Source organism: Vigna unguiculata, chromosome 6 (assembly GCF_037176805.1).
Source record: "Vigna unguiculata cultivar grain cowpea cultivar isolate G323 ecotype 2 chromosome 6, ASM3717680v1, whole genome shotgun sequence".
Classification (NCBI taxonomy): Eukaryota; Viridiplantae; Streptophyta; class Magnoliopsida; order Fabales; family Fabaceae; genus Vigna; species Vigna unguiculata.
Window position 1 is genome coordinate 35,834,595 of NC_140797.1, and position 14,859 is coordinate 35,849,453.

Genomic DNA, 14,859 nt, shown 5'->3' on the forward strand with positions numbered 1-14,859 from the left:
TGAGAAACTTTGGAAAGAGAGTTTGTGTATAAAGGCAAGAAATAAGGAAACATGATACTTTATTTACTGATTAACTATTTTCTACATTGAGTGAAGAAAGATGTGATTATGGAGTAACCGGGAAACATGGAAAAGGAGAAGAAAAGAGAAAAGGGGTTTCAAATTATCACCCTAAATTTCACACTGTTATGTGTATATACCTTATTATTATCATAGGGAAACAAACATCAAAAGCTATGTTCTATGGTTTTCTGACATTCTGGTGGACCTTCAAGCTTTAGTTTCACAGACACAACCATCCACCTAAAAGGGCATGCACCTCTCATCCCAATTCATGGTCTACCTCAGAATTTCACCCTACTCTATGCTTCATCTGTAACACAGATAATTAACACAGTCAAATCCACCATCATTTCATGTCAACATGGTAAAACTCATTATTTCTTTCTGTCCTTTTATTTTATTCTCCTTCTATCTAATGTACTATATTCTGCTTCAGCTTTGAAATTGGAGCCTGATAAATAAAGATGAACAAAGTAATGTGGCTTCATGCATTGGATTAGACAGATTTATACTTACTAATTAGTGGGGTTTTGAGAACAAAAAAGCATGCAGCAATGATGATGTAGCACAGGAAAAGAACCACTCCTTTCATGTAGTGTGAAGTTCCATCCTATATGAGATCATGTTAGAAAAAAACAAAGAAAAGAAAGAAAAAGTGATCAAATATATATGCAGAATGTGTTATGTTATGCATAGTTTACCTGCAAAGTGAATGCTGTAACAATGATTGTAAAAGCAAGACACCCAGTTTCAAGGAGATTGAAATCCAAGTCCATTTCTATACCCATTATCCATGCAACAACCACACTCAATGGAATCTGTCATTCATAATTAGTTCATCAAAATTTGGTGTCATCACATTATGTATTTTCCACATTCATACCTTGCATTGTGCACAATATTAACAATAGTTTAGCCTCACCACAAACATAGAAATTTGAGTTGCAGATCCCATTGCAACACCCAATGATATGTCCTGCATTAAGTTAAACACAGTTGACAAGCTTAACCTTATATGAAAAATTGAAAGTTATGCTTAGCAAAATAATTGATGTGGAAACCATACCAACTTGTTCTTGAAAGCAAAAATGATTGAGCCAGCATGCTCTGCAGCATTCCCCACAATTGGTAGCAAAATTATGCTAATGAAGCTAACAGAAATGCCCCAAGAATCTGAAGCAGCCTGGTTAAGCATGAAAGGATCTATAACTCATTAATCTAAGTTCAAGCCTTTGAAATTTCTGAACATATACACTTCAAGAATAAGATAGTGAAAATACTTATTCATATGTACCTCAATGGTTGCAACAACGTATTCAGAAAGCAGAGATATGATAAGTGTCATACCAACCAACCAAGTAAATGCACTCCAAAATCCTATCACAGCCTTCTCTTCTTCGTTTTCATCTTCCTGTGATCAAGTCACATGCTTAATTATCACTGTATCCAAAATCTTACTCTTACGTCAAAAAACAAAGAGTTTTTAACCAGACCAAGTTATTCTATGAAATATAAAATGTCAAAGCTTGTTTTACATCCTAAATAAGTCAAAATTAGTGTCATTTATTGAGGAATTGTTGGTTTTTTTATTGCAAAAATGTTGGAGTAGTGCTGATCAAATGTGCTGAATCAGGGGCAAAATATCAATCACCTCTTGTGCATCAAAAAATTGTCGATGTGTTTTTAATTGAAAGAAGATGTATCCGGCATATGCTAGAAGCATAACAATGCTGCTTGCTCTGGATAACTGTAGAGTGTTAGTGGCTATTGAATGATATTCTCCTGCTAAGGCATATCTGAACATTAATGGCAGCAAATGGCACAGCAACCCCAGCAACAAGACCAGTGAGTTTACATCAGCTTGTTTCTACTCATTTGATCACCAAATAACAAAACACATTGAGGGTCAATATTAAACAGTGAAAATCTTCAAACTGAAATAAAATGATAAGAAGCATTGTGTATTGTACTCTGTCATATATTTGCTCCTTCCTTAGGTTGGCTAAGCCTCCACAAAGGAGTGAACTTCCAAGAACTAATAGAAGGTTTGAGAGAATGGAACCCAGCAGAGAGAACTTCACAACATTTACTTTGTTTTGGTAAAGTGCTAGCAAAGATATGATCATCTCAGTTGCATTACCACAGGTTGCATTTAGAAGCCCTCCAACTGAAAAATATTCAATCACTTTTCATTCTCACAATGTTATTTACAAAAATTTACTGCTGCATTTTTTCTTCGATTTGAAAAGAAAAAATTAAGGCTTTTTATTCAAACATGTTAGATTGAAATCCTTGTAATTGGTTGAAACTCAACTCGATGTAATGTCACATAATTTCTCACATGTTAGGTGATTGGCTTTTGTAAGAAAATTTCAGCTTAATTAACCTTTTTAAAGTAGAACTTTGTAGATTTAGAGAATCAAAGTTAAAAAAAGCACATTAACCTTTTAGTTATCATTATCCTGTACTTAATTACCTAACTCACTATTTAAATTTCAATTGCATGTAGATGACGATAGATAACATGGTTTATAAACTTTTACCTGTGGGCCCAGTGTAATACGCAATTTGCCTTCCATTATGAACGAAAAATCAAACAGAGTCAGAGAATTAGAAACATGAACATCAAGATAATTTATTTGCAGTAACTACTACATAATCTTCACATAGGAAGTGACATGCAAACTCACTCAGTAAGGAAGCTGACACGTTCAGCTAGAGGAGCGAGTCCAAGCAGGCTCAGAGCAAAAATCCAAGGCTACATATAGTAGAAAATTAATCAAACACTTTCATGTTAATAAACCATTCTTATGTAGACTAATTAACATTATGGTATCTATGGAAGAAGTAATAACTTGAAAATGATGGAACATTTTGCTTCATGTATATAAATATATGTATATACTTACCCTTCCAAGGCCATAAAAATCTGCAACAACAGCTAAAGGGACAGCAGGAAAAAGCACTGCAAGCTTAGTGCCAAAAACAACCACTTTCAAATTTGCTGTGAAACTCCTAAGCATTTGGCAGTGAAATTTGGTGACCAGAAATGGACACTTCTTTGTGACAGTTGAAGATGTGAGGCTGTTCTGTTCCTGTGGTGGTGGTGCTGTCTTTGCACATGTTGTTGCATTGCTGTTGTTACAAGGCTCGGTGTTCATCTCCAAGATGTTCAAGTTCAAGTCCTCCTCCATGGTGTGGTGTGCCATTTTTATGGAACCAAACCAAGACTTGTCAATTCTCTATAGTGAATATGTGAATTGAATCAGGTAAAATATGTATATATCCTCTATTGTTGAGTTGAATGGTTATAGTGAGAAATGCATTGTGCAGACCCCTATTATTCGCACGTACAATGTAGCTTCCATGTACAATTAATGAAGCTCTTTTGAAGAACTTTGAAGTTTCGAGGAATTTTCAGCTCTTGCTAGCTAGCATGAGTGTTTTTTACACTGGAGAGTGTTGAATGCTTCACTATTGGATGTTAGTAGTGAATATGAGGTGCTTAACTTTTGCAGTGTAAATGATTATTACTATTACTACTGTTACTAATGATAATAACAGTAATAATAATTATAATTTATAATATTTGAAAGAAACAATGCATTTGATTCCATTGTTAACTAGCACTAATATATATGTTTCTGCTGTGACGTAAATTAAGCATTAAAATCCGTAAGTAAAATTCTGGTGTTTATGCAGAGAAACAACGAATTGGAACTTGGACTATGTAGCAGTTAGCTTCTTCTTAAAGACTCGCTAAAGGGACGAAGTTTCCTTCTATATAGTACTCTATATACATATGTGCTACGTATCTTGATAAAAAAACAATTATTGACGATAATTTGTATTGTTTAGATTTAAATTTAACATAGTAAATCATGTAATTGAAATTCAATCACGTTTCTATAACAAAAATAATATTTACTGCAAAAAGAAATAATATGCGTTGCAATATAAAAATTGTAAAGATTGTCCAAGTAGGAAACTATACAGTTTTAATGCTAATTAATAATTAAAATTCTTAATTTCAAGTAATTATGGGATGGGTGAACTGTGGCACATTTCTTCAAAAATTATTCTAGAAATTTGTTAGTTTAACATTTATTTTCATAACTTAGTTGTTTGAGAGATTCTTTATTATTTCTCACATATATAATGGAAAGTTTTGGGCCGACGGCCGCTATTTTTTTTTTTTTTTCTTTTTATGTCTTTTCTTTTTCTCTTGCGTCCCTTTCTTTATCTTTTTTTTTCTCTTTAACTATCATTTGGTTTTTCATCTGTTTCGATATACAGTACGAGATAACTAATTACAGGACATTTTTTCAATCATAATTAAATTTAAAATAAGTTTAATTTTCCTTTTAAAAGAATTGCTTTTAATTATTTAGCTTTATCTGTAAGTGTCTTGGTGTTTTATTGTTCCTGTAATTGAGAAATAATATTCTCTCAACTATTTCATTTTATATTTGAGTTTTAGTTGTTTTTCATGATTGTTATCATATATCTAGCTATTTTAGTGCAATTTTCGCTCCCTATAATCGAACACTTAAAACAAACAATTATCGAGTAAAGGGAAAATTTTATAAATGATTTGTTGATTCTAATTGATTCAGTGTATTACCGCTTAAGTGTTGTAGCCAAAACAATTTCATATTGAAATTGTAGCCAAAATAAAAATTATAGTTATGATAAAGAAAACAAGTGTTATTAAATGAGTTAGAATTACATTTCAATATGAAAAACTTTAATTTGAAAAATGTTTTTGAAAATTTGAACAAATTGTTATTTTGTATAACTCGTTTAAGTGTTAAGTTTGTCAAGATGTTGTTCAAACGATAAATATTATTATTTGAACAACTGAGTGCAATGACACATTTTATGGTATCTCATTGCACTTATTATTGTTTGAAATGTCAACTAAATTAAAAAAATTTGACTTAAATGATTAAATTTATACATTTTTAAAGACAATGGATTAAATTAGTTTAAGGTTTACAAGATGACTAATTCTAATTTTCATTAAAAATTGAATGTTCAAAATATATTTAACCACGTTTTTTTAATGTGGACCAGCGAACTTTCGCGGGCTTAATACCTGTTTCGCATTTTTTTGGCGGTCCTACAAGTCGACCAGTTGGGTCAAACTCAAATTGTCATCCCCCATATATATATATATATATATATATATATATATATATATATATATATATATATATATATATATATATATATATATATATATATATATATATAACTAAACATGGATAAAACAAAAGAAAGAAATATGCACACAAAACTAAGGATACGAAAAAATCAATAATTCACACAAAATCACATAAAAAATAAATATGAAAATAAATAAATGGTAGTCATAATATCATTTTTCTTGTACTTGTTTATATTTTACAATTCATATAGCATTTATAATTGATGTTTCAATCTTTAACACACCTTATAATTTTAAAAGTATTAAAAATTATGAATATTAATTTTAATTTCGCTTAGAATATGAAACTTACATTCATATACAAATTAAAAATTAAGACACGAAAGTTTCGATATACAAATTATTTATAATTATTAATAAGAGAATTTATTTTAGTAACAATTTATTAAGTATTTTTTATATATAAATTTTATTATCAATTTTACTTTTATTAATAGATAAATTAGTTTTCTATTTTATTTTTAAATTTAGAATTATTTTTAAAAAATGAATGAATTATTTATAATAAAATTATAAAGTTATTTATTTTCTATTTCATTTTTGTTAATGACACAAAGTTACTTTTTCTGTTATCATAATTTGGATTCACTTACGTCTAAACACATATGTGACTAGTGTATTAAATAAAGAAATTACAATTATAAATTAAAATGCCTTTTTTTTCTGCTTTTACTTCTTATGTTTTTTTTTTGTTTTTATTAATTTTCAAGTAAATCTAGCATGACTACCACATTACCGTGTCACACGTATCACTACGTTATCACTTGTAAAAGATCAAATTTAAACATTAAGACTATGGATAATTGTAAAATATAGATACCGAATTTATAATTGTGATGATAAAATTATGTAAATGCTAACTTTAATCTGAATAATAATTAATGGAAACACGTGAATAAAACAAAAACAAAGTTTAAGAAATTGGAAAAGCCGTTATCATAACAGATTTTTTTCAGTTCTCAGTTCCTATAAAAAAACTGTTTTCTCTCAGCTTTTCTTTAAACATAATACACTCAAATACATTATAAGTTTATAACACGATAAAGATATTAATGCACTCAAATACAATATAAGTTTAAAACACAATAAAGATATTGTCATAATTTTATGATGATAAAATTGTAGAAAAAGGTAGCAGTTATAAAAATATATTTATTATTTTTGTGTTGATAAAATATTTCATTTTAGATTTTAAGAATTTAAGAAAATATATACAAATATATATATCTCTTTGATCAGAGATTATAAACTGCAGATTTTACAGTTACCAAAAATAATAACAAAGGAAACAGCGCGAACAAAGGGGAAAGCAGAAGAACTGAATAAGAATCAGAAAGAAGAAGAAAGAGTGCAGAAAACCCTAAGAACTAAAATGGCGGAAAAATTAGCCCCCGAAAAACGTCACAGCTTTATCCACAACGGTACCTTTTAATTTCTCCATGTTTTGTTCTCTTCTGTTGTGATTTTTCGTCAATTGAATCCGAATCAAACAAAGTCGTGTGTGTGTGTGTGATTCTAGGTGAAAAGGTGTTCGAGTGGGATCAAACCCTCGACGAGGTCAATATTTACATAAATCTTCCTCCCAACGTCCATTCCAAGCAATTCTACTGTAAGATTCAGTCCAAGCACCTCGAACTTGGCATCAAAGGCAATCCTCCCTATCTCAACGTAAGCCTAATTTTCCTTCACTTCATATCCTTTCTCAATTTTGTTGTTGCTTTTTTTATTTTATTTTATTTTCCCCTTATTTATCTGTGTTATTTCTCAGCATGATCTCACTTGCCCGGTGAAGACAGATTCTTCTTTTTGGACCCTAGGTAAAGGTTTAATCAATCCCTAATTTTTTTCCCCTTCGCCCCAAATTGATTTGTATATATATTTTTAAAATTTTTTGAATTAATCATATATATGCTCTTATGGTGTAAAACTCAGTGTTGTTTATTGTGATCTAATCAGAAATACGAGGAAGCCCAGATACTTAGTATGGCATGGGTACAATACCACATGGAATACGACAGGATATGTTAAAAAAATTTATAAAATATTACGTAGATGTAGAATAATGAGAATTAAAGAGACATTGATAATTTTCTATTTATTCAGAACTATGATGATCACAATTTACTAAAATACATTTGTCATAGTAACAAAAAAGTATAGTTTTTTCTGTACCATAGTCGATGCTTGCTAAGTGGATGAACAAAAACATTATTGTAGAACTAAAAGTAAATATTGACTCTACTCAATAGCTTACAATTCAGAAGCATTGCTAAATTTAAATTTCTATCTAAGGTTAATTGTATGAATCTTCTCTCCTCCGTTACTATCATCTGGAAAAAGCATAACTTTTAAGTTTAGTTCATCAAGAGAGAATTTTACTTGTTCATACAAATTTTGGTTCTCTTCAAAGAATGAATGAAGAAGTATTTACGCCAATTTCTCTCATAACATGCAAAGAATATGATTGTTCAAGAAGTTTTAAGACACTTTTTCGGATGCTATTGGGAATCATCCAAATCATATCCTTAAAAAAATTAAATGAAAAATAATTGGATACACACCTAAAAGTATCCCAGATGTATGTTAGAAAAGAAATATAAAAATAAATAAATAAAGTTCAATGCTTTTTCTATACGTATTTGAAAGCATCTGAGCAGTATAAGTGTCTGACACACGTGCTACACAGATACACTCCCAGCTTTGAAGTATCTAGACTTCATAGAAGAAATAGATGTGTTATAAATTTGTTGATTTTCATATTAATCTTGTAATTTATTGAAATGGTGATTTTTAATTGGCTGGCGGTGTTTGGCTTTGGAATGAAACGAGGAAGATTTTTTCTTTCAAAATCAGTGATGAAATAGATTTGGTTAAGTTTGTCGGTGATGCTGATTTTGGAGTTTGACCTGCAGAGGATGATATAATGCATATAACACTGCAGAAGAGAGATAAAGGCCAGACATGGGCTTCTCCAATATTAGGTCAGGGTCAGTTGGACCCTTACTCTACTGATCTTGAACAGAAGCGTCTCATGCTTCAGAGATTTCAAGAGGAGGTAAGTTTTGCTTTCATCACAATTGTTTTCCTGGTGTTTCAATTTGGAATTTATTTGCTCAATCCCATGACATGTGTAGCATGTGCTTCTCAGTGTCCTTTGTTTTTATGGTCTGAAATTTTAGTAATTCATTTTCAGTCTTCTACATGAAAAATTATACTATGATATTCTTTCTTTTTTATTATTCTCTTATTCCTTGCAATTCATCTTTACCTCTCATTTTTTGTTTTGTGTTTGTTTGAAAGAGAGGTTCATTCTTTTATCATGATAATAGCTCACTCTACTGCATTTGCCCAAGGGTTGGGAGATGGTAATTTAAAATCATGCAATTATTTTTGTGAAAGCATTCAAAGCACTTTTATGGCAGTACCTGAAGGCTTCAGCGTGTAACATTGCATGGTCATGTGTTTTTCCAGTTTTTACTTAATGAGGAAGTTTAGAATTGATTAATTTGGGTCTCAAATACATGGGGATGTCTTATGATTATTGCTTTTTATGTTATTAATTATGGCTTAATTAGTAATTTGTTTCCTATATTTAGGTCTTTGATTCAATTTGACCTTTATAATTTTTTTTATTCAATTGAGTCCTTATTTTTTTTAAATATTCAATGTAGTTTCTTTCGTTAAATTAACATTGGTGTTAACGTCATTTGGAAGGTGTTGCTGTCAAAATTTGGGTCATCTTCATCCTTGGAAACCCTCTAATTTCTTTTTCCTCCCTCCACCTACCTCCTTGTTGTTTGAGGTTTGGAATTCAATTACAAGTTGCTGAATTCAATCGTTTGGGGCTTTTCTAATTTAGGGTTTATTAAAGCGAAATAAGTCACGTGACACCTGTTATTTGGAAGTTTCCACAAGTCAATTTCATTTAAAAAATCGGAGAACCCATTGAGTCTTTTTAAAAAAATAGGGATTGGGTAAAACAATATAGGGACTAAAATGAATCAAAGGCCTAAATATAGGGATTAAATTACTAAATAAGCCTATTAATTATTGGCATATAAGCCTTTTTTCCGAGTATTTAACCTTTGCCATTCCAACTTTTACCATACCATTTTAAGATAAAAAAACTACTTATTGCTATTTTTAATATAGTTATGTTGCCCTCGAGTTTTGGTACTGTTCACGTATCAAAGCACCAAAAGTTCAGTCGTTGTCAAAGTTTATTGTTTCTCTGTATTGGATACATGGAATATTACTTTTATACAATAGCTAATTTCCTAACTACTGATACTAAGAAGCAATTATCAACATGGATTCTGGGATATTAATTCTAATTATTTGATGTCACTTGTATACTTAAAAATGTTGTGTATTCTACACTTTAAAAAACAATGAATTTTATTATGTTTGTTTCTTGTCCTACTAGTTGATGGGTTATTATGATTGCCTTCATATGTTTCATCTGTTGGGTTTACCCATCTGGCTGTTAGGTTGTGTTCCTCCATTTCCAAAGTGTGTTCTTTCGTTGATACTGTTTTTTGGCCTAAGTAAACATTGAGAAGAGGATCTAATAATTAGCAGGTATTATTCATTGCTGCGTACTACTTATTTGTGGCTATCTAATGTGGATAAAATTGATGTTAAGATGAAACTTGTAGTTTTTAAGATTGCTGACTACCAACACTTGATACTTTATTTGTAGATGATAAACTCCCATTTTAGTGTTTGTTTATCCTCTCCAGCAAATGTCAAGTTTGTCTGAACAGTTGGCATGAGTTCACCTAGAAACATACTTGCCCTGCTCACATTAGACTTTCTCAACGATATTCTTGAACTTGGAAGATACTTTCATTTTTTGGTGCACTGCTTATATTTTATGTGCGTACATTATATTTAAGATATTTGGAAGTTTCTTGCTAGAGGGTATCCGGAACTCTGAATCAAGATTTTACATTCTTTTTTGGCTAACGCGGATTATTCTGCTCCTGAATTGATTATGTTGACACTGCCCCTAAGCAAAAATGGAATTAAGTATAATGAGATATAAAGTTCACGACTTGTGCACTTCAACTTTTATAGAAGTTCTCTCAGCTAATGTTGCACATTAGCTGATTTTAATTTATTGCAGAAGTATGATTTATTTTACCTTCTACTTTCTAAGTGCTTCCCGGAGTCTTGGCCTCTAGCTAATTGCTTGTAGTTTCCTCACTCTATCCTTCCAACCCCCTCCCTCCTCCTTTAATAGATATTATTGCCATAACTTATGTAGAATACTACCCTGTCATCAGATGCATATTATCCTATCATAACGGAATACATCTTTTCCCTCTGTATGAGTGTTAAAAAATCTGAATCAAACTGAATTGTGTGAAAACTGAACCAAACGGGAAAACCAGTTTAATTGAACTGAAATATTAAACAGTTTGCCCAAACGAAATTGAATGTTTTAACTATTATCTCAAATTTGAACTGTTTTTATGGTTCGGTTGTGTTCAGTGTAATTATAAATTCAGTTCAGTTTTTAAATTTTGGTCGGGTTTGGTTCTTAACCGTCTTTTTTTTTTCTCTGAAACCCCTTCCTGGGTTAGTAGAACTCATAGACATTGTCTATATAAATACAATGGAATTCACCGACATAGTCAACAAGATAAGGTTTTTCCAATTCTGAAATATCTCTTCTAAATCATAGTGCCTGTGGCAGCTGGTTCATTGCTGATTCCTGAACTTTTGCATCTTGGACAGACAAAGTGATTTAAAAATTAACTTGATGATTATTAAATTGCCATTTGGTAAGGTTCAAGAACTGTCTGTTGCGCCAGTTAAAGATTGTGGTACACTATTGTAGCCTTAGCCATTAATAACATTATTTGATTTAGTTTATAGTGGAACAATCTTTCTGCCTCAAAGCACCATTCCCTATGTTTGTATGTTGTTTCTTGTGTGGAATCCAGAGTTTAATAGTTCAGATGATGATGATCTTATTGCCTTATTCAAACCACTACTCATGATTCTGTTGTGCCCTCCTGCAGAATCCTGGTTTTGATTTTTCACAAGCCCAATTTTCTGGAAACTGTCCTGATCCAAGGACCTTCATGGGTGGAATCCGATCAGATTGATGATCTTAGATGCTGTAATGTGTATTTGTCTGCTCTAAGATGATGATCAGATGGTAATAATATGTGATATTTGTCTCCTCATTTGATGTCATGTAATTGAGGCAGTCTTGATGCACTTCCTCTAATGAATGATGACTAACTGTATTGAGTCGTGGTGACTCTTGGGCATATAAGTATGTATATAAAACATGGAGCATTTTTATAACTGATGGTATTTAAAAGTCTTCTGTGGATCACCAAACCATTGAGGAAGAGTTGGTAGCCATATATTGTCGACTTTTAGTGCATGTTTGATTTTACATCAAATTGATGTAGAATGGATTTTTTATTGTAAAATCAGTACGTCTTTAGTTTTTAAAATTAATTAAAAAGTAAAAAAATCAACTTGAATAAAAATCGACTATTTATTGTTTATGTATTGGAGAATTGATCCAAACCAAGCACACTCTTAGATTTGATAATACACAATTGATTCTACCTTCTACAATCATATAGACACTACGAAATAATTATTTGTTGGTTTCAGTTTTACTGTTAAATGAGGTGAAAAATAACTAGGAACAAATTCATTTTGTTTGAACAATAAATGAGATTTTTTTGCTGTTTTAGGAGTTTTGGTTTTAAAAAAAATTGTAAATTATAGCCATAATAATCTATTTATAGAATTAGAATTCAATACGCCTTATCTCAAAGATGAATGTAGCATTTTCTTATTGAAAATATTTACATTATCCTCATCCATACAATCAAACATATAACATTTCATTTTAAACTCATCCATCATTCACATTATAACAACATATATGCATAAAATAAAGCATGAAAACATAAATCCAATACAAATAGAGGGTGGGTGACTGAGAAAAATCATAGGTGCCCAACACTATGAGTCCCCTAGTGACACCCAATGAAAGAAAAAGGTGTATAGCGCCAGACTCCCTAAGACTCGCTAAATATCTTAAATCACTGACTGGAATTCACAGACTTGTGAGTTCCTAACAATATTAGAGTTGTGCTCAACGTCTGAACCATTAAAGCTCACTAACTTGAGGCCTGCAAGTGGTGCCTAATAGTTTTGTGGTACTGTCATACACTATTTAGCTTCTAATTTGACTTAAATAAATTGTCCAACTTAACTATTTATGCAATTCTAGCTCTTAGTTTATAACACCTTGTTATAGTTCAAAATAACCCATATATAGATTAAATTGGATAATCCTATCTTAATCAAATAAAATCCACATACAACAATACCAATTTAATCCAGAGACAACCGTCTAAATAATAAAATCACATTTCAATTCCATCATCTTACTCAATTCATTGACTTAAAAACAATTCAGTCATTATACATAAAGTAGTATTCCTTGTCTTATATGAAGAGTCTTTTCTCACATAGACTCCACACAGATCAAAACTATCATATAGTTCTAACTACACAAAGAATGTTCAAAATTAATGATTTAAACACATCCTCGTGATTCAAAAAGAATAGAAAACCAACTAGAATCATCTAAAACCACATGAAAAGTCCTTAGAGATAATGTGCAACAAGATCTAAAATTGAGTCATGAAAAGAAAAAAAAAAAACTTACTCCATAGTTAACTTTGTTCAGACAAAATTGCTGTTCTTGACACCATAAGTCCTAAGATAGGTTCAAATATTTTAAAGAGATAAAATAAAATGTTAGAATCTTATAAATAAAGTAGAAGAGATTCAGAGAAATTGTTTTTCGAAAAATAAGATTTTTTATAAAATAAAACTCAAATAAAATTATATTTATGATTCAACTTTTTAATAATAAAATATACGAATATCATATTTTATCTGATTTTCTAAGACAAATAAACACTTTATTATAAATACAAGAAACACAAATATCATTGAAGTAAAAATAGTAAAAAGGTGAATATCCTTTAAAATTTAGAAAGATATAAATATTATTTGGCATAATTTAGAGAAGGTAAGTATAATTTTCTCTAATATATTTTAAAAGATATATTAAAATAGCGTATTGCATTATATATAAAATATTTCTCTAGACGTTTAACTTTTTTTCATAGAAATCAAAACTTTTTCAGCTTATGTTTGAATATATTAAAATTTGATAATTGAACTTCTTTTGAAAAGGAAAAGGACAAAATAAAACTGTTGCCAAAGAATTGAAAACCTTTTTCCTCAACACTTTAAAACTCTTTTATTTTTGCCAGTTTAATTCGTTGATCAATTTTCTAATACTTTGAATGAAGAATGTTGACTTTTTAATCAAATTTTAGAAAATACTAAACATTAATATTTTATTACTTGTGCTCGGAAACACAGTTTGACTACTAAGATAATTATTTGGTTGTGAAAATCAAATCTGTTACTGTAATATTATGCAGAATAACACCACATTCAGATCGGAACATCAAATAAACAAGCTGTGTAACTCTTTTATTTAAATGCATCTTAATTATGTTCATTCTCACAACTAATAAAAAGAATCATTATCTACCAAAAAACACTCTACAATGAGTAACTTTTTTTAAAAATATTGTGGTAAAATATGTGAAAAAAATGATAAAATTCACAAATAAAGATAATTAAGTGGTGATATAATTAATTATTCGTAAATAGGGATAACTCTAGTTTTATTTTAAAAAAAAAAAAGAATATTTACGCTCATTCGTTTTAAAAATATTATTTCATCATTTTCTAACAGCATATACACTCTATTAACTTTTTAAACATTACACTTACATCTGTAATAAATAAGCAGCACCATAGTTTTTGTGAAAAAAATATAAATGGAAATATCATTTAAGAAAATATCAATTTAATTTACTCTGAAAAAAACTTTACTATAATTGTGAAAGATTTTGCGATTGTAATACAAATAGAACAATTTATATATATATATATATATATATATATATATATATATATATATATATATATATATATATGTATGTATAGCTATCAAAACGGGTCACCCGACCCAATCCGGCTCGGTCTGCGACGGGTTGACCACTTAGTGGGTCAATCCAACCCGACTCACTTATTAGCGAACCAACAAAATTAGAACCCGATCCGATCCGACCCACCATGGGTTGACGGGTTAAACGGGTTGGCTCACTGGCTCAATTAAAAAAAAACACATTTTTCTTTAATCTCAAGAAAACTAAATTATAATTTCGATTAATATATAAATAAACTTCAATACAATCCAAATAAAATCCCAAATTATGTTAAACTCCAAATACAAACCAAAATCACAAAAATATAAATTACTATCTAACATCAAATCATTCTTATTACTTATCAAACTATAGTATTAGAGTCTTGAATGGATAAGTCCACAATATTTTCATCTCTTGAAGCATCTTCTTTATTCTCATCTACAATAAAACAAGAAAAAATTAATGTTAACTAATAATATTAAAAGATTAAATATTAAATAATTAAAT

General features: G+C 30.0%; 2 protein-coding genes across 3 annotated transcripts; one reads left to right on the forward strand and one right to left on the reverse strand.

Moving 5' to 3' along the window:
• Positions 1–42: 42 nt before the first annotated feature.
• LOC114187660 (vacuolar cation/proton exchanger 3-like) lies at positions 43–3,343 on the reverse strand. Its single transcript, XM_028075967.2, has 11 exons — positions 2,973–3,343; positions 2,754–2,821; positions 2,607–2,635; positions 2,034–2,230; positions 1,715–1,930; positions 1,358–1,474; positions 1,130–1,246; positions 986–1,039; positions 765–881; positions 580–673; positions 43–373 (listed from the first exon to the last, which is right to left on the reverse strand). The coding sequence occupies exons 1-11, from the start codon at positions 3,270–3,272 to the stop codon at positions 363–365; spliced, it is 1,320 nt and encodes a 439-aa protein (XP_027931768.1). The 5' UTR covers positions 3,273–3,343; the 3' UTR covers positions 43–362.
• Positions 3,344–6,526: 3,183 nt separating this feature from the next.
• On the forward strand, positions 6,527–11,614 carry LOC114186793 (HSP20-like chaperones superfamily protein). Of its 2 annotated transcripts, XM_028074812.2 has the most exons (6): positions 6,527–6,714; positions 6,813–6,961; positions 7,062–7,110; positions 8,206–8,348; positions 9,008–9,095; positions 11,323–11,614. In XM_028074812.2, exons 1-5 carry the CDS (start codon positions 6,666–6,668, stop codon positions 9,053–9,055), a joined length of 438 nt encoding a protein of 145 aa, XP_027930613.1. In that variant the 5' UTR covers positions 6,527–6,665; the 3' UTR covers positions 9,056–9,095; positions 11,323–11,614. The 2 variants fall into 2 exon arrangements, with proteins under 2 accessions (XP_027930613.1, XP_027930611.1); XM_028074810.2 differs by lacking the exon at positions 9,008–9,095.
• The last annotated feature ends 3,245 nt before the right edge of the window (positions 11,615–14,859 follow it).